This window comes from Cheilinus undulatus, linkage group 23 (genome assembly GCF_018320785.1).
Source record: "Cheilinus undulatus linkage group 23, ASM1832078v1, whole genome shotgun sequence".
Lineage (NCBI taxonomy): Eukaryota > Metazoa > Chordata > Actinopteri > Labriformes > Labridae > Cheilinus > Cheilinus undulatus.
In genome coordinates, this window is record NC_054887.1 from 8405585 (window position 1) to 8426516 (window position 20932).

Here is a 20932-nt window from a genome sequence, read left to right on the forward strand (position 1 = left end):
GGATGAGGCATATGAAAGTGGCCCCGCCATCATTTTACACCTTGTTCCAAATTATTTTGCAAATGATATTTTTCTGTGATTGTCCTAAATAGTCGATGCAAATGACAGTATAATTTTCAAGTCATCAACCATTAGAGCATATTTCAAATGTTAGTGAAGAACCTCCCAGTGATAACTATTTTTTCAAGAATAAAAATCTCAAAATGCACTGTTGCAAATTATTACGCACAAGAGAATTTCAAAACATTTTATAGGTTGTAAAGATTTGAAAATGGTCATTTGTTAAATTTACAGCATTAGGAGGTCATATTTACTGAAATCAAAAGCTATTTTAATCAAAAACATCTTGTCAGGGACCAGGCAGTAAGGCATGAGACACAGGAGTACTTTTAAAGAAAATGTGGGCTTTTATTTTACCCAAACAAAGGAAAACCAAATTTACAAACCAACTTATATGAACAAGGCCTATAAAAGAGGTCAACTTAATAGAACTTTAAGTAAGCAGAACAAAATTAAGGTGTAAACTGAATAAACAGACCTGACACACTGAGACAAAGGGAGTGAATTTATAGGTTTGGCCAAACCAAATGAAACACAAGAGGGGTAGACAAACTGGACACTAAACTAAACTAAATACAAAGCAAACCTAACTAAACCCAAAACCCCCCCATGACATCATGGCTCGTGGTCTGCTCCAATGATGTGGCTTCAGCATAAAAGTCCTCTCTGCCCTTGGCCACACCTTTTGTCTGTACCAGGAAGTTCCCTCCCCCACCATCCAGGTAACTCAAAGAAAGAAACAAGGATTAGAACAAAAGAAACATGTGTAATCTTACATTGACCAAACTGTGCGCACCTAGTTCAAACAATCTAAGATTAAACACATAAATAATCTAATACCAAATCAAATTGTGTAAACTATTTGTGGTAAAATGAACAAATCAAACTAATGTTTATGTGGTTTACTGTAAAATAAAGGCTTGTGAGGAACATAGGAGGTTAATGTGTGGGTTTGAGTAATATTACCCTTGTGTGGCTTCGGCCATCACACACTCCCCCCCTTCAGGACCCTCGCTGGAACAGCGAGAGAGGTAGTCTGCAGTGAGGTTGTCTTTTCCTGGGATATGCCGAATGTTGAACCGGTAGGGTTGCAGAGCCAGATACCAGCGTGTTATTCGCCCATTTGTGTCTTTCATCCTCTCCATCCATTGAAGTGCCTTGTGGTCCGTCTCGAGAGTGAACTCTCTGCCCAGAAGGTAATACCGGAAGGAATCCAGGACCCACTTGACAGCCAGTGCCTCTTTTTCCACTGTAGAATACCGGACCTCTCTGGGGAACAGTTTCCGGCTGATATAGGCGACAGGATGCCGGTCTCCTTGTGGTTCCTGGAGTAACACAGCTCCCAAACCTCGGTCAGAAGCATCAGTTTGTAGAATAAAATGTTCATCAAAATTTGGACTGTATAAAACAGGTTGCTTACTTAATGACTGTTGTATGTCAATGAAAGCTGCCACCGCCTCCTCTGTCCACTGGATCTGATTGGGGCTCCGGGATCCAGTCAGGTCTGTGAGGAGGGCTGCTCGGTTGGAGAAGTGAGGAATGAAGCGATGGTAGAAGCCTGCCATACCCACAAAGGATCGGAGCTGCTTCCTTGTTTGCGGCAAGGGACAAGACTCTATGGCCTGGATTTTGTTGACCTGAGGGCGTATTACCCCATTGCCGATGATGTGACCCAGGTACTCTGTCTCTGCAGCAGCAATGACAGACTTTAATGGTTTGACAGTCAGCCCGGCAGAATGAAGACAATCCAAGACAGCCTGCAGATGTTCCAGGTGCTCCTCCCAGGTGCAACTGTAAATAACAATGTCATCCAGATACGCTGCAGCAAAACCAGAAAAATCACAAAGTACCTAGTCCATGAGTCTCTTGAAAGTTGCTGGTGCACCATAGAGTCCAAATGGCATGACTGTAAACTGGAAGAGCCCCCAGGGAGTCCTTGAAGGCTGTTAGCTCTCTGGAATGCTCAGTGAGTGGAACCTGCCAATAACCCTTGCAGAGGTCTATTGTGGTTAAGTATTTTGCTTTACCTAACCTTTCAAGCAGGTCATCAATTCTTGGTGTTGGGTATGAATCAAACTGAGAGATGGAATTCAGATACCTGAAATCAATGCAGAATCTTATGCTGCCATCCTTCTTTGGTACCAGCACCACAGGGTTACACCATTTACTCTTTGAAGCCTCGATGATCCCTAGAGACAGCATCAGGTCGATCTCCTTTTTCAGTGAGACCAGCAAGCGCTCAGGGATCCTGTAACTCAGTCTTCTCACAGAAGCACCCTCCTTAACAACAATGTCATGTTCAACAATGTTTGTCCTCCCAGGAGTCTCCTGGAAAATTTCTGAATTACAGATAGATCTCACCTGGTGCTGCTGCTTTTCCGTGAGGTGGTTGAGGTCCAGGCCTACCAGGTCACTAGTGGGAGGCAAGTATTGCTCATTCACTTCCTCCTCGTCCAGCACACCTTTGATGAGCATCACTTCTGCTTTTTTTTCTGGTCTCTGCACCCACTCTTTTAAGAGGTTTATATGTAGGACCCTACTAGAGCGAGGCTGCCCTGGGGTTGATACCCTGTATGTTGTTGGGCCCAGCTTCCTCAAAATTTCAAATGGTCCTTGCCACTTGGCCAGCAGTTTGTTTTCTTCAGTGGGGAGGAGCACAAGCACTTTCTGTCCTGGGTTGAAAGACCTTTGCCGGGCTGACTTGTACCAGGATTTCTGTTGCTGCTGTGCCTCTGCCATGCATGACTGGGCGAGCTCACTCATCTTCTCCAGTCGTTCTCTCATCCAGATCACATGGGAAACAATGTTAACAGAGTCCACCCTTCTCTCCCTTCCAGATCTCTCTCAACAGGGCGAAAGGTCCCCTTACTTCATGACCATACAACAGCTCAAAAGGAGAGAAACCAGTAGAGGCTTGGGGTACTTCCCTGTAAGCAAAGAGGAGGTAGGGCAGCCATTGATCCCAGTCTGTACCACTGTCATTCACAAACTTCCACAGCATCTGTTTAATTGACTGGTTAAACCGTTCGGTTAACCCATCAGTTTGGGGGTGGTAGGGCGTAGTCCTGAGGCTCCTAATACCAAGTAACTTGAACACCTGTTTCAGCAGAGTGGACATGAAGTTAGTTCCCTGATCAGTTAATATTTCACGGGGAAACCCACCCTGGAGGAGAATTGTACCAAACAGAAGGCAACCGATTTTGCTTTTATGGATTTTAGGGGAAAAACTTCTGGATACTTTGTAAGCATAGTCTGTTATGACCAGCATATAACGGTTTCCTGCTTTACTTCTCTCCACAGGACCCACAATGTCCATCCCAAGGCGCTCAAATGGGGTTCCAATAATGGGGAGTGGCTGAAGAGGAGCTCTAGGGGTTTTTTTAGCAGATGTTATTTGGCACTGAGGGCAACTTTTGCAGAATTGGGCTGCATCTCTCCGTAGACCAGGCCAGAAAAATTATTTTTGATGCGTGCTGTGGTCTTGTGCTTACCTAGGTGGCCAGCCCAGGGACCAGAATGCCCCAAAGTGAGTACAGTGTCTCTAGCCACTTGGGGGACCACTAGCTGCAATACTGAACCCTGTTGGTGGTAAAGTATCCCATTTTGCAGGATATACTCATTTCCCTTGGAGTCCAGCTCAGCTCCAGGCTCCTTCTCCTTCACCTTCTGGAAAAGAGACACTAAAGATGGATCATTTCCTTGCATTTCTGTAATATTTGCAGGCAATTTGAAACCCAGTGGTAGTTCTGGCTCAGTGTTGGTTGATGGTATTACAGGTGTTTTGTGAAATTTTTCCTGCCTCCTCTGACTGCGAGTTTTCCTAGACTTCCCGGGTATAGTCTCCAACTCTTCACTGAAAAAGGGCAGTGCACTGAGAATTTCATTGGACTCTGTAAGTTGTTTGGCTTGCATTCTGGTTACAACAGCATTACACTTCAAACTTTGTTCTGGCTCCAACAAATCAAAAAGAGCTGGTAGGTCTCTTCCTACCACAGCATCAAAAGGCAAGTTATCAGCAACTCCAATATTCAGCAGGTAAGTTTGACCATCAATCTTTTTGTACATGTCAGCTGTTGAATAAGCCTTTTCATCTCCATGAACACAACAAATTGGAATGGTGTCGTAGTTGCTGATAATGTTGGATGAAACAAACTTCCTATGCACCAGTGTCTGATCACTCCCAGAGTCGAGCAGGGTCCTAATGGTGGTTCCATCAATTTCAATTGGTCATTTTAATAGACTGGTCATTTTTTTTAGCTCAATTTCAGCACAGGGACGTGGTACAAAGCACATTTGTGTCATTTTAGCAGAGTTTTTGGGACACATGGGTTTTGTATGGCCTTCTATTCCACAAAGATAACAAATGAGCTTTTTACTTGAACGCTTTGCTGGCCTGCTAGCTGACTGGTTCTCCCCTGTGGAGGGCTTACCCACACTGGTTACTGCCCCCTGCTGGAACTGTTGGGCTGGTCTGCGGTTGTCCTTTGTTCTCCATGCATTGTAACTCCAGGGTTGTCCTTTCTTCCTTGCAGCCACAAAGACATCAGCCAGCTTAGCAGCCTCCATTGCTGATTTGGGGTCATGTTCTTTGATCCAGACCTGAAGCTCAGGGGACAACATTCTCAAGTATTGCTCCAATATTATCATCTCATTTATTTCTTGGATAGTTTTACCTTTAGGTTGGACCCATTTCCCGTACAATTCCTTGAGTCTTGCATACAGCTCCTTTGGGGTCTCATCAGGGTCAACATCCAGTGAGCGAAATCTTTGTCTGTAAGTCTCAGAGTTAATATCATACTTGGTGAGGATGGCTGCTTTCACCTGGTCATAATCAAGAGAGTCATCAGTGTCCATGTGAACATAAGCTCCTCTAGCCTTGCCCGTAAGCAGTGGAATTAAGTGAAAAACCCAATCAGATTTCTGCCACCTGCACGCTATGGCAATTCTTTCAAATGTGACCAGGAAATGTTCAATATCATCATTATCTGTCAATTTTTCCAATCTGGGCTCATGGTGTGGTCGAAACTGACTAACAGAGGCCTCAGCATGGACTGGAGGATTGGGTGTGGTAGAAAGTGGAACATCTGCATTGTCTGGGTCAGAGTCTGAAAACTGAGGATCAGGTACTGGGGTTGTTCTGGTCTGAACTTCTAACTGCAAAAGCTGAAATTGATGTTTAAGAGCTGTGAAACGTTGTTCTTGCCTTGCAGTTATCTCATTCTGCTTGACTTCCCAGGCCTCTTGCTTCCCCATGTGGGTCTGTAGAATGGACATCAGGTCTGACAGAGTTGGCTCCTTACCTTCACCTTCAGTGCTCTCCACCACCCCAGAAGCTCCATTTTCTTCCTCCTCACCAGCTGCCTGCTTGTTTTTTCCAGATTTTGCACCACGATGCATTTTTCTTTTTTCCGTTTTTCTTCTCTTTTTGTCAGGGGGAAAAGGGGGAAAAAGTCAAAACATTTTTGTTGAAGAAAAAAAAAATCCTGTGACCTCTACTGAATGATCCCACCACTGCCACCAATTGTCAGGGACCAGGCAGTAAGGCATGAGACACAGGAGTACTTTTAAAGAAAATGTGGGCTTTTATTTTACCCAAACAAAGGAAAACCAAATTTACAAACCAACTTATATGTACAAGGCCTATAAAAGAGGTCAACTTAATAGAACTTTAAGTAAGCAGAACAAAATTAAGGTGTAAACTGAATAAACAGACCTGACACACTGAGACAAAGGGAGTGAATTTATAGGTTTGGCCAAACCAAATAAAACACAAGAGGGGTAGACAAACTGGACACTAAACTAAACTAAATACAAAGCAAACCTAACTAAACCCAAAACCCCCCCATGACATCATGGCTCATGGTCTGCTCCAATGATGTGGCTTCAGCATAAAAGTCCTCTCTGCCCTTGGCCACACCTTTTGTCTGTACCAGGAAGTTCCCTCCCCCACCATCCAGGTAACTCAAAGAAAGAAACAAGGATTAGAACAAAAGAAACATGTGTAATCTTACATTGACCAAACTGTGCGCACCTAGTTCAAACAATCTAAGATTAAACACATAAATAATCTAATACCAAATCAAATTGTGTAAACTATTTGTGGTAAAATGAACAAATCAAACTAATGTTTATGTGGTTTACTGTAAAATAAAGGCTTGTGAGGAACATAGGAGGTTAATGTGTGGGTTTGAGTAATATTACCCTTGTGCGGCTTCGGCCATCACACATCTCATCAGGCCAGGTTACATGTGAACATAGGACCCTGTCTTTGATTTCAACGTCATAATTCTTGCATCCATTGAACTTGTGAGTTTTTGGAGAGTTTCTGCTTGAATTTCTTTGCAAAATGTCAGAATATCCTCCCAGAGCTGCTGTTTTGATGTGAATTGCCTCCCACCCTAAGACTTTTTTTTGCTTGAGAATGCTCCAAAGGTTCTCAATAGGGTTGAGGTCAGGGGAGGATGGGGGCCACACCATGAGTTTCTCTCCTTTTATGATTATAGCAGCCAATGATACAGAGGTATTTTTTGCAGCATGAGATGGTGCATTGTCATGCATGAAGATAATGTTGCTATGGAAGGCATGGTTCTTGTTTTTGTACCATGGAAGAAAGTGGTCAGTCAGAAACTCTATATACTTTGCCGAGGTCATTTTCACACCTTCAGGGACCCTAAAGGGGCCTACCAGCTCTCTGCCCATGATTCCGGCCCAGAACATGACTCCGCCACCTCCTTGCTGACATGGCAGCTTTGTTGGGACATGGTGGCCATCCACCAACCATCCACTACTCCATCCAGCTGGACCACCCAGGGTTGCACGGCACTCATCAATAAACAAGACTGTTTGACAATGAATCTTCATGTATTTCTGGGCCTACTGCAACTGTTTCTGCTTGTGAGCACTAGTTAGGGGTGGCTAAATAGTAGGTTTATGCATGACTGCAAGCCTCTGGAGGATCCTACACTTTGAGGTTTGTGGGACTCCAGAGGCACCAGGAACTTCAAATACCTGTTTGCTGCTTTGTAATGGCATTTTAGCAGCTGCTCTCTTAATCTGATGTATTTGTCCGTCAGAAACCTTCCTCATTATGCCTTTATCTGTACGAACCTGTCTGTGCTCTGAATCAGCCGCTAATTTTTTCACAGTACGATGATGACGCTTAATTTTTCCTGAAATATCTAATGTTTTCATTCCTTGTCCAAGGCACTGCACTATTTGGCACTTTTCATCAGCAGAGATCCTTTTTCTTTCCCATATTGCTGAAACCTGTGGCCTGCCTAATAATGTGAAACGTCCTTCTCAAGTAGTTTTCCTTTAATTGGGCTCACCTGGCAAACTAATGATCACAGGTGTTTGAGATTGATTTCAGTGATCCAAAGAGCCCTGAGACACAATGCCATCTATGAGTTTCGTTGAAAAACAAAAAATTGAATGTTTATGACACCAAAATCCAATTTGCATAATAATTTGGAACGTGGTGTATATTTTCATATGCGGCCCTCATTGGAAAAAGTTTGGACACCTCTGGAGACGCTTTGTGGATGGATGCAGATGCTGGGAGAACGCTTAAAGAATTTTTGGACAGTGCTATTCTTCCAAATTGTGGAAACAGTTTTGGAGAAGGCCCTTTGCAGTTCTTACATGACTATGCCCTAGTGCACCAAGCAAGGACTATAATGACATGGTTTGATGAGTTGGGTGTGGAAGAACTTGACTGGCCTACAAAGAGCTCTGACCTCAACCCCAAGCATCTTTAGGATAAGCTGGAACAGAGATTGCTAGCCAGGCCTTCTTGTACAACATCCGTGCCTGACCTCATTAATGCTCTACAGAATGAATGGACACATATTCCCAAGAAACACTCCAGAATTTCCAAAAAAAATCCAGAAGAACTCTTGTGGAGAGCCTTCCAAGAAGAGTAGAGGCTGTTATAGCTGCAACGGGGGGCCTAACCCCATATTAAAGTGCATGGATTTGAATACAGTGTCTTTACAGTCCCTGTTTCTGTAATGGTCAGGTGGCTGAACACTTTTGTCAGTATAATGTATAAAGCAACGCCTTTTATTGCCATGACTTTAATGGGTGTGCACTGTAAGGTTGTTAAAGCTAGTTGCGATCAGTTGTGATTTTTCAACTTTGCAGGCAGCATGTAAATTTTCTCTGAACAGCCTGCTCCACCTCATCTCGCTTGTCTAGCTGTGAATAGACCTGGCATGTAGTCATTGCCAGAGTTGAGGGTTTCTTTTTGCACATACTGAAAAAAATTGGTTTCTTTGTTTGTTGCTGGTTTGCATTTATAAGCCTAGATTCAGTTGCTTGTAGCTTCAGTTGTGCTAACCAGCTGGCTAGCTGCTAGCATCATGTAAGTATAACCAATCCTTCCTTGTTTGGCTGATCTAAGCTAAATGAGCTTGGGAGGGATTGTAATGACTTTGAAAACCTCACCCTAAAGCGATGTTAACCAAAAACTGCAGCTTAAAGACCATTTAAGCCATTGTGAGGTATGAGTAAAGCTGCGGAAGGATGTTTATGAAATTTTTCTGGGAGCAAGGAGTTTTTGACTGATACCTGGGTGGTGGGGTAGCATTAGATTTCAGCTCTGGGAATGGACACAGAATTAAATTTCAGTTCAAGCTTAGTGAGTGTGTGTACATGCCAAGCCCAATGAAGGATTGTGCTGGTTTTGCATGGACTAAACCTCTACACATGACAGAGCTAGATCCACTAAAAAGAAAAAGAAAAAAAAACAGCCTACACCAGCCCAGTTAGGGGCATGTGTAGGACAAGAGGACATCAATCATATTTTTAATGATGGGACGTTGTGGGTGAAGGTTGTGTGGCAGGTGATGTGCCAGGGTCATCTCCCAGGCATCCACCATCCTCACATTGAGTCCTTTGAACATAGCTCTGAGCACCTTGTCTCGTTGAATCGAGTACCAGTCACTGTTGGTTAACGTCTCATAAAGCGTAAGCGCTTTCAGGTTTGCTGTCCGGATGACCACCAGTGTACCTGGAGCACGATTCAACAGACGGACCACTGCCTTGCGGATGCTCTGAAGCCGTCTGATGTAGATCTCTACTGGGAAAGTGCCCAAGTGGGACCAGATGCTAACAGCTACAACTGTGTTGGAGCCACCGACTAACCCATCAAGTTCATTGGCAATGTAACGCAGCTGACTGGTTGGGACGGCAAAACGGAGAGGAGGACCATGGCAGCGATACTTTACCAAGATCTTCTTTGCATTGTCCCACATCATGAAAGGTCCTTTTATGCTCTGGCCTTCCACATGTACTGCCTTTGCATCTGATGGTATAAAAGAATTAACAGATTAAACCATTGACATGAATCCAGTCAAACTGTTGTCTGACATCACTGTTGAAAAGCTACCTGGTAGTGAAGCGTCCAGGTACTCGTACCACTGCCTCATGGTGGAGTCTCCATACAGGTGGACTGTCTTGCCTTTTAGACACTCACTGATGGCAGAGGCGTTGTTGAACTGGTGGACTTTGGTGCCACCTAGTGATCGCCACACACCCTTGTAGTAATACCCAGACAGTCCAGAATTCCCACTGTCTTGACTGACTTTGGGTTGTCCTGAGAAGAATTAAAGGAGGATGGCATGCCTGTAGAAGCCATTTATTATCAAAAGGTTCCCTTTAGATCATACCAGGGTCTCTACCTCACTCAATTCACTTTAAAATATCAAGGACATACATTTTTATAAATTGATCACAAAAATATCAATTATTTTTTATTAATATTTAATAATATTATTAAGTTTTTCAAAGGTTTAGCTTGAACTCTACTTCAAAGGTAGTTTAGTGTTGGTATTGGACTATTTACAACAATAGATAAATTCACATTTAATACAAAAGTATTCAACTGTTATGTTCCAGTTAGCACCAACCTTGAATCCCATGTTGATGTTCAATCCAGAAATTAGATCTGAACCTCCAAGACCCCTTATAAAACCATTTAATCACTGGGGTCTTTATAGACTTTCTAGATTTGTGTTAGCGTGCTGTCTTTGCAGATCTTTAGAAAGATTTGATGCAGAGTTCACTGCAGACAGAGTTTTTTCTGATCTGGTTACAGTGTACACTTAAACAGTAATGTGTTACACTTCTGTGTTACAGACAAATGTAATGTCATTACAATAGCTCATTGCTTTGTACCACATTATACCAACCCTACCCGACACATCCTCCTGCCAGTGCTCTGGCATTAATTGACATTTCAGTTGCATGACATCCCGCCTCCTCTTTAAATTTTTTGTGGTCTTAATCACATTCAGTTTTGAATTTTTAATTGTCCAAGAAGAAAACTACCTACGGAAGAGTATTGGGGCCACTTCAAAAAAAAAATTTGAGACGAAAATTTTTTTTTCACTTGTGAGAAAAAAAGTCAGAATTCTGAGATTAAAGTCAGAATTCTGAGATTAAAGTCAGAATTCTGAGAAAAAAGTCAGAATTCTGAGATTAAAGTTAGAATTCTGAGATTAAACTCAGAATTCTGAGATTAAAGTCAGAATTCTGAGAAAAAAAAGTCAATTCTGACTTTATTTTTCAAATGAAGAAAAGTCTCAATTTTTTTTTTCAGAATTCTGAGATTAAAGTCAGAATTCTGACTTTAATCTCAGAATTCTGACTTTTTTCTTACAATTGAAAAAAAAAATTCGTCTCAAATTTTTTTTTTTTTCAGTGGCCCTAATACGTTTCCGTAGAAAACTGTACTTACCTTGCCTTTGTGGCAAAACGCTGATGAAAGCTGGTCCCAAAGCTTGAATGGATACTTTCATGTTGACGGTACTGTAAAAAAAAAAATTCCACAGTGTCCTTCAAATACACTTCAGCAATTATGTCAAAAATCATTTTGACTAAATTCAATTACTTCTATTTAGTTTGTCATTCAAATTCGCATACAGTTGCAATGAAAATTAGGACTGTTCCGATACCGTCCAAAACCGAGTACTGATCCGATACCAGCATGCACTTTCTGAACTGTCTGTGCAGACCAGCAAATTATTTTAGACCTATATTTGACTCACAACATGGCTCAAAAAATAGAATCATAATGTACAGCATCTCTGTGACCCTCAAGTTGTTTTTCTGCTGGTTATTGAGTTTTACTGCTAAATATTAAAATAACAATAATACAGGGGGCTGCATCACAAGCTGTCTATCTCACTCCATAATGCCCTATTCGGGTAGCATGACGTGATTATTGAACAGCCTGCATTTGACTGACAGATCCTCACAAAAGGTAAACAATACGGCAGTTAGCGTTCGTGTTAGCATTCGGGCTAGTGGGACTAAAAGATTGTAGTTCGATTGAATTGGATAGAAAGTCGTTCAAAATTGGGTTCACTGGTGTAGATTTAATCATTTAATTCCCCAAATGTCAGTTCCAGGCTGGCTGAAAGTGCTGCTGCAAGGGATCAAAAGTTATCAACAGTGTCAATGGGAAGGCACAATGGCCAGCTTCAAGAGGGAAAACAACTAAGAAGCAATGATTTATGGTCCAAAAGTTATTTATCTTTTGATAAACTGTGTCACTTCTTGTCATGTAAGACAGCGCGGGTCTGGGAGGCATTTTAACAATCATATTCAGGGAAAAACTGTTACGCTGTCTCCATTCTTTGCTGCTGCAGTGGGTCCTTTGATTCTTCTTCGCTGCTCTATAAACGGTTGCTTGTGCATGCGGTTCTTTTTGGCAGCGAAGAAGAATTGATTTCTGGTTAACAGCGCTAATATTTAGCATGGCTAAACAAAGCAAAATATAAAGCTAAACCAAACAGTATTGGATCTGTGTATAAACTCGTGTACTCACCGATACCACTACCTACATTTTAAGCAGTATCGGACGTATTTCTGATTCTGGTATCGACAACCCTAATCAGATTTATTCAACCCCCATTACAGATCAGGTTTATTGTGAAAATGTAATGACTTTCAGCCGTTTGAAATAAACAAATAAAACAAAAAGACATAAAATATCTCAACACAATGAATACTTCAAGTGGTTTCCCCAAACCCAACTGAAAATGGTACAATAATGACTTCTCCAGTCTCAGAGGTATTCAACAGAATCCCTCACAACAGCTCAAATATGCAAAACTAGTGTTTTTGCCAGTACACCTGATGCAGCTAATCAAGGGCATCATTAGTTGCACCAGGTTTGCTTGAGATGAAACACATGAAATACCTAAACTGCCAGGGGTTTGAGTGTCATGTTTGACTGCATGTTAGAAATATGGCAAGGTCAAAAGAATGGTCCGAAAAGCTCAGAGAAGACATCACTGCCCTTCAAAAACAAGGAACAGGATACAAAAAGATAGCAAAGGCACTGAATGTTCATAGAGACACCGCTGGAAGCACAGTTCACAAGGAACAGTGGTTACACTACCTGGATGGGGCAGAAAAAGAAAGCTATTAATGGCTGCAACCAGATATTTGAGAAGGCATGTTGTAAAAACCCTCGAGTGACTGCAGGAGACCTCCAGCAAAACTTGGTGGCAACAGGGACTGAGGTACAGTAAGGCGCACACTTAACATAGACGGTGTCAGTGCCAGAACTCCAAGACGTACACCATTACTGACCCAAAAGACCAAGAAAATTTGGCTCCAATATGCTCAATAAATAAACCACAGAGGTTTTGTTCTGTGATGAAAACCCCAGAGAATGGGCCCTCTGAAGTTGGGATTCATTGATGATGATGATGTATGTGTGTTGGATCAGTAGCATTGGTGCTAGCATCCTGGCTAACTGCTACCTCATTAAGAGCTGAAAAGCATGGCAAGCTATTATTGGGTTGAAGTGGTGTTGAAATGATTAATTCATGCTATTTTTAACCAAGTTCTTTTGACAAATTAAACAATTTTGCTGCCTTTTTATTATTATTATTATTATTATTATTATTTTAGCATTTCTGCCACTTCTTATTACTACTGTTGACCCATTTTTTCCACTCTTCTGGAACTTTTTGCCACATGTAACCCATTTTTGCTGCCTTTTTGCCACTTTTCGCCCAAATTTTCCTATTGTTTGGCCATTTTCCCCATCAATTTTTCCCCCTTTTCCCCCACCTTTTAGCAACTTTAACCTTTTTGCCACTTTACTGCCACTTGTGATCTATTTTGCCTCCTTTTTGACACTTTCAATTTATGCCACTTTTTTTTGCCAATTTTTGCCCACTTTTACCTTTGTTTGACCACTTTTTTGCCCAATTTTGCAATTTTTATCAATTTTAACCCATTTTTACCACCTTTTTACAACATTTAACCCTTTGAGACCACTTGTAACCCATTTTTGCCACTATTTTGACACTTTGAACAATTTTTTGCCAATTTCAACCCATTGTTTGGCCACTTTTTACTAACTCTGCCATGCTTTTTCATCACTTTTAACCCATTTTTGCCACCTTTTGCCATCTCCATTATCTCCCATGATCCCCAGTTGACTAGGCCTCAGAAAGCTCTCCCCTTTATCTCCCTTATTTTGGCTTAACCTTAGGTGTGCCTTGAATGAAAAAACTTTGAAACCACTTCTCTACGGCTGCTTTGCATCCTCTGGCAATGGAAACCTGCAGCTTTGGAAGGCAAGATGGATTCACTGAAGTATCAGGAAATGCTGTGAATCTGAACTGAATCTTAGGCATCACTAGACCTTCCAACAGGACAATGAGCCCAAGAATATCTCAAATTCCTCCAAGGCTTGGTTGTAGAAGAAGTCCTGAATGATTTTACAATGGCCATCACAGTTGACCAACTAGAACCTCATAGAAAATCTCTGGTGGGATTTGAAGAAGGTGGTTGCAGCATGCTGATCCCAGAATATTACTGAATTGGAGGCCATCGCACACGAGGAATGGTCTAAGACTCCTCAGAAATGCTTCCAGAAGCTGGTGTCTGGCTATGCATCTTGTTTGCAGCAGGTCATGGAAGCAAAAGGATGCTCTACTAAGTACTAAAGATGCTCATGATGAACGAGTCGAATCATTTTGAGACTTGAGAAGTCATTTTAAGTTACATTTTCAGTTATGCCTTAACTAAGGGAATTTAGGGAAACCACTTGAAGCATTCATGCATTGAGCTGTTTGATTTGCTCATTACAAACAGATGAAAGTCTGTTAATTTTTACAATAACCTCATTTGCAATGGGGGTTAAATAATTTTGATTGCAACAATAAATAATTAAACTCTGCATTTTGATAACCTCATATGCCAGACAGACTGTTTGACGAGTCACAACCATTCACATTTTCAGACATAATCTACTACAAATTCATGGCATTATCCCCTAGGACATAAATTGTTACATCTACATAAATATTCTATGTCTATACTCATTACAAGTAAAATTAAATAAATCTTATGTGCTCCCTCACCTTTGGAACAGATTTTGCTCATTAGCCTCAAGTTTTTTCTGGAATCCTGCAAATGTATGGCTCATCCTGGCATCACAGTTCAGATTTTTTGGCTTGTAGCAGAACCAAGGATCACCGGTATGGAGGTCAGTGAAGTTGCACTGTGGCTCGTTGGTTTGACGTAGGCAAACGTTACAGATTTTAGTTTCAGAGATGGAGTCTGAGGAGAAGACGCTTTGGAAGTAAATCCTGTCCGGCTGTTCTCTGGTCAGTCTGCGCAGAACTGTGACAGCCTCACTCGGGTGAACAAGCGTTACCTGACAGAACAGAGTTTTCACAAAGTCAAGTTATGCTCAGTCATTAAAAGCGCTTGCAGTCCATTTCATTAAGCACATTATCAAGGGCGCATCCCCTTTTTGTCTTTCTGCATTTGCCTCTCTTCTCATTCTGCATCTACCTCTCCTTCTGCAGTCTTTCTGCAGCTCCTCTTATGTCTCTGTGCATCACCTTCTTGCTCCTTTTTGCCCAATTTTACGACCTTTTGCAACTCTAAACCCTTTTTGCCCACTTTAACTCATTTTGTGCAAAATATAGCCCATTTTTGCCACTTTCACCCATTTTTGTAATTTTTGACATTGTTTTTGTTTTGTTTTTTTTTTTTGCCATTTTCACCCCTTTTGCCTCGTTCTTATGGCACTTCTATTTGCCATTTAACCCATTTGTGTCACTGCTCCATTTTTGTAATTGTTTGCCACTTCTTTTTGCCACTTTATTCCATTTGTGCCACTTTTGCCGATTTATGACATTTTCTGCTGTTTTTTGAAACTTTTAGCCATTATTTTGCCACCTTAACACATTTTTGCCTTTTCCCATTTTTGCGACTTTTTGCCTCTTTTAACCTAGTTTTCCAACTGTTGGCCCTTTCTATACTTTTCCCAATTTTGACCCTTTTGTAATTTCTTGCCCCCTTTGTCCACCTTTAACCCATCTTTTTTCCACTTTTTGCCATTCTATACCCATTTTTTTGGCCACATTTTGCTCTTATTTGCCATTTTTGTCAATTTCACCCATTTCCCATTTCTTTTTGCCTGATTTTGCCTCTTTTCTTGCCACTTTTTTTGCCACCTTTTTATCTCTTTACCTCTTGATTCCAGTAGAGCAACTTTTTGCCTATTTTTGATGCTTTTTGCACAAATTTTCATTTCTTTTAGCCGAGTTTCCCACTGTTTGCCCTTTTTCGTATTTTTTTGTCATTTTGGACACTTGTATTTGTAATTTTTGCCCCCTTTTTCCACTTTGAACCCATTCTTGCCGTTTCTTACATCTTTTTTAATTGCTATTTTCACCCATTTGTGCCACTTCCTTTTGCTACTTTTAGCCATTTTTGACACTTTTTCAACTTTAACCCATTTTTGTTCTATTTTTGTTTCTTTTCCCCAATTTTTCCACTTTTTTTTCTATTTTTCACTCCCCTTTTTTGCCACTTGTTTGTCTAGTTTCTTCTACTTTATTTTCTGGCAACCTGACATTTATGGACATTATAGTTTAGTCAAAATTAAGCCAAGTAATGTCAGCCAAATTACTTTTCTAATGACTTATCACAGTGTGCCCCTCTACATTGTTATCATTACAAATTAACAGGTAATTCTGTTTAAAGAAAATGAGTTCACTGGCCATGGGGGGCGCTAGGGTGCAGCCCCCCCATGACTCTCCACAAAGAGAGGACAGATCTTAATTAAGTTCATTGAATAATTTTTTAAACATTTGCTTTAAATGTCAATAAATTTATATGAATATAGATAAACTCCATAATGCACTGTATAAAGATGATTTATGAAGAGATTTAAATGTATAATGTGAAATAAATCAGTAGATCACGAATGTTCTAAGTTTTTGCTTTTACTTCCTGTTCACTCATTTTCTCCCTGGGGCGCAGAGCTCCTGCGCCCACAGCCTTCCATTGACTTCTGTTCTAAACCTACGCCTGCGCATTCACTCCTCTTCAATACAAGAGATAGGAGCTCTCCGGGCGCAACATGACTGCACCCTGCAGGGAGTACCACTGACCACTCGCCAGACGTCCACAGGTGGCAGCAGAGAGATACACTCTGTTATTAGAGACACACAGAGGAAGTCATGCACTGTTGGGGTAAATACTGGCTTTCTGCCAGGTATTGCATCTGTGTTTGTTGTTTAGCTCATCAAGAGATGCTAGGAAGACAGTTAGCAGAATGCAATAAGAAAACTCGGTGGAGTGTTTAAGAATAAGGCGTTTTGAAAGGAGGACATTGAAGGAGAAACTTAGAATTAAAGAGCTTGGACCTGACCGGCCAGATATCAGGATGAAGCAACAAAGCTGTGATTAATATTAAGAAGTAAGTAAGTCAGTCGATCAACAGATAATAGTTTTGTGGGTTTAAGCATTTTTGCTGCATTCAGGTCTGGTATATATATTTTTACTCAACCAGTCACTATTGAAGCAGTGACTACCTGCACCTTATGCCTTTTGTAAATTTTTCTATTTGAAATAAACATTCAATCAGCTCTTTAACATAATTTTGTCATGTATTGAGTTGATAATGTGTGATAAGTTAAAAATTTAGGTTAGCTACTTGTGGCTGCTGATGACCTTTATTATAGCATCTAATTTTAATATTTGTTCACCAACCTAACAAATGCAGATGTAAAAAAGGCATATTAACATAACTCTCAGTGTAGTAACATCTTTTGATTTACCTCACATACATAACATAATCAAATTGGGATTTTCTTTTAGCCCCCCATGAAGAAAAATGCACCAGCCACCACTGATTTGTATAAAGGCTATGTTGTACTACAGAATAAATTTTATTTATTTTCTTGTCGCTTTGATAAGAGTCTTTCTTATTCAGGTTAAATTAAATATAGTTATTACCACTTAACTTTCCAGTGGACCATGATTTTGTCTCTGCCTGCCAAAAGGAGGTTGAATTAGTGCTGATATAGTTTTACACTCTTTTCAAAGATTTGTAAAGTAAAAGGCTGGGGAACGACTGCAGTCAAATTAGTGTGGAAAATAAAACTCAAACGACCTTTCTCTTTTAAGCCAAAAGATTGTATTTTAGATACCTTGAAATGATTTGCTTGTTTTTGTGAGGAGGGAGCGTTTTTAAAAGACTGGGTTGATCTTGAGAGAATCTTACCTCAACCTGTGCTCTTCCCTCCCAGAGTAAAGGGAACACAGCAGAGTAGGAGCCGTTAAAGTGATCCACCACACGTCCGGCCACACCTGCTTCCAGCTCCTGGTTGTGCAATCGTGTAACTAAGACATCTCCTCCAGACTTCTTGGCATTTCCATGGTAGTCGTGTATTTTTATCAGCACCTCCAGCTGATCTCCTACATGCAGCGCTCCTCCATTCCTCCCTGGGAGAACGGTGAAGGAGCTGTGAGCAGGATCACTCGTCTGATTCAGTATTAGAGGAGAGGGCAGAAGTGGAGTTTCAGGCCAGGCGATGGAGTCTAATAAGAGGCGTTCCTCCTCAGCGTCTGCAGGAGACAGCGGCGTGAAGGTGCAGAAGTCTTGAGGCTTGGGAGGAGGAGAGGTTGCTGTCTTGGGGATGATGAAAGTTTTTTCTCTGTAGTTTGGCTGTTGGGAAGTTGAAGAAAATGATTTAAAAGATGCATCAAACAAATTTAGAACAAGAAATTTAACTGGAATGACAAAATGGAAGACTTTTCTAAATTCACATGTATTCATGCATCATTTCACCGAGTGGTTCTCAATGGGGGGAAAGTGTGTCAAACTATTATCCGGTCCTAATGATGAAAGTATTTTTGACGCTTTTTAACCACTCTCCCTGCCTAATTTTATTACTCGTTTGCCATTTATCATAAATTTTTCACAATTGGGGCCTATTTTTGCCACCTCACACGATTTTTGTCACATTTGTTCCTGTTTTCATCACTTTTCCCCACCAATTTTTGCCATTTTAAACCCGTTTCTGCCACTTTTTAAATCCCATTTCCTCCATCTATTTCTGCCCATTTCTTCTGCATATAAGCCAAGTTTGGAAAAACCCTTTCCACCACTTTTTCTGCCCTTTTTGCCACTTTTAAGAAAATACCTGCAACTATCCATCTATTTTTGCCTCTGTTTACCCATTATTGCCACAATTAACCCCTTTCTCCACTTTTTACACCCATTTTTGCTCATGTAATCCACATTTCACTATTTGTTTTGTCAATTTTTGCCAGTTCAACACATTTTTACCACTTTCTGCCTATTTTTCTGCCCCAGTCAACCCATTTCACCAATTTTTCCCACTCGTAAATGCCATTTTACCACCTTTTCTGACCATTTCCCCACTTTTTAATCAATTTTACCACATTTTAGGCCTCTTTAAAGCAATTATTGTCATTGTTCACCCCCTTTCCAACTTTTTATGCTAGTTTATGCTAGTTTTTTTTTTGCCAAATCTAAACCATTTCTGCTAATTTCCAAATCCTATCTCACCACCTTTACTGACATTTTTGCCACTTTAACCCATTTTTGCCAATGTTTGCCCATTTTTGATATTCTTCTCCCTTTTTCCACTTTAAACATTTTTGACACCTTCCGCTCATTTTTGCCACTTTTTTACTGCTTCTTGCCCTCTCCTTTAGCCACTTTAACACATTTTTCCAATTTTGCCATTCTTCACCTTTTGACCTTTTGATCTTTGACCATTTTCTGCCACTTTAACCAATTTTTGCCAATTGTTTCTTCCTGCCAGTCTTTACTCATTATTTTTACAATTATTTTCCCTTTTTGTCACTTTTAACCCATTATTGCCCCTTTTTTTTGCCACTTTTTAACCCTTTTTTGACATTCTTCACCCACTATTGCCCAATTTCGCCACTTTTTTGTACTATTTTTACTCATTTTTGCCTTTATTTGTCCGTTTTGCCCATATATCCTTGATTCTTTTCATACAAAGTGAAATAGTTCAACACATTTTTTGTCTTAATCCATCTATTTTTCCTAACTTTGCTAGTCAACTTTTCTGACCTGAACTCTATAAAGAATCTCTCCAGAAATTTCAAAACAAAGATGGGAGACCAAGTACTGAGTGCATAAATTAAAATAATTTTCTCAGACGGTCGGCATTTCTGTATTATAAATCCACTTTTTTTGGTGTTCAGTAATATCCTAATACTTTGAGATGGTGGATTTTTGATTTTCATGAGTTGAAAACCCTAATCATCAAGATTTAAACAAAAAAGTCTTGTGTATACTGTAGAGTAATGAAAGCGTATTCTAGAGTATATGCAAGTTTAACTTTGACAAAAAAACCTATGAACTTTTTTATGATATTCTATTTTTGTTTTAGATGCTATCTAGATGATGTCTTCTGGCTGCAAGAGAGAGAATATGAGAGTGTTTGTTTTCTTTTTTAAAAAAATGAACCACCTTTACCAAAGGGTATCCAATCAAACTTCTCACCATAAGAAGGTCTATAATTCTCGTGATGAGGAAAACTGAAGTCAGAGAGAAAATGATGACACAGCCCTTGTGAAGATTCCTGTTGATTTTGGTTCTTATAAAATGTTGAGGCTTCATGGTCCTCCTCGTACTGGATTAAAACAAAAAAGGGAAACAGACTCCTTGTTAATTCACAATTAAAAACCAGTCTGATGGACTTTTTTACATGCTGTTTTGGTCACCAGCGTCATGTCACTCATGTGACTTCTCAGTATTCGTATTATACAGAGACTTACAGGGGAGCCCCATTTTATGCAGAGGGACCTGGATGCAGCTGAGTACCTCCACTTCACACCGGAAGTCGGACGAGCACCGCCATATCTCGTCTTCTAATACCGGTAGTCACTTGAACTGAACACCTTCATTTTTTCTTCGTGCATCGCCGCCTGTTTGTCTGTTTGTTCTCTCCTCTCCTCCTTTCATATCTAGTGTTTGGGAAAGGGCAGAGCCTTTGAAAAAAACTCTGAGGGTGACTGGCAAGCATTCTGTCACATCATTACGGGCCAATCAGAGCAACAGAACACGTGACATAACCGTTACCGAGGTGCACCGCTACCAAGGAGTAAACTTAATAGAGAACTGCATAACACAAACCATGGCGACTGTAGACACGTCAGTACACGGCTTTTGTCGTTTTTGAAAAGAAAACAACTCACTGCTGTTCTTTGTTCTTCTTTTAACGAAAAATCAAGTCCAGTTCTGATAAAACTGGCGCATTAGCAGCATCCCCGCTAATCTCTTCCACCATAATTTTGCCAACCTCTTTATGCTGCTTGCTAACGTCCCAACTCCGACTACTGCCCCTCGTCAGTGATTGGTCCTGTCACTTTCTAGCTGGGCCCAAATGGTTCAGATGCAGATTCGCCTGTGAGAAACACGGAAACAGGCAAATCCATCTGCTTTGCAAAGTATTAGTACGGAACAGGGTTAGGGCCATTTTTGAAGGAGAAAATTATTTTGGACAAGTCGAGATCAAAATCGAAATGACAAGAATAAAGTCAAAAT

The 20932-nt window shown here is 40.7% G+C and overlaps 1 protein-coding gene across 1 annotated transcript; it reads right to left on the reverse strand.

The window, feature by feature from the left end:
- Nucleotides 1-8825: 8825 nt before the first annotated feature.
- Nucleotides 8826-20246, reverse strand: LOC121505769 (NXPE family member 3-like). Its single transcript, XM_041781324.1, has 6 exons — nt 20223-20246; nt 17609-18052; nt 14448-14743; nt 10799-10869; nt 9449-9655; nt 8826-9364 (listed from the first exon to the last, which is right to left on the reverse strand). Exons 1-6 carry the CDS (start codon nt 20244-20246, stop codon nt 8826-8828), a joined length of 1581 nt encoding a protein of 526 aa, XP_041637258.1.
- Between the last annotated feature and the right edge of the window lie 686 nt (nt 20247-20932).

Excerpts from the sequence above, each read along its gene's own strand:
- LOC121505769 (XM_041781324.1), bottom strand. The coding sequence starts at position 20,246 with ATGGCGGTGCTCGTCCGACTTCCG. Across the intron at positions 9,656-10,798 it reads CGTTTTGCCACAAAGGCAAG|GACAACCCAAAGTCAGTCAA; the intron begins GTAAGTACAGTT and ends AATTCTTCTCAG. Across the intron at positions 9,365-9,448 it reads CCTGGACGCTTCACTACCAG|ATGCAAAGGCAGTACATGTG; the intron begins GTAGCTTTTCAA and ends TTATACCATCAG.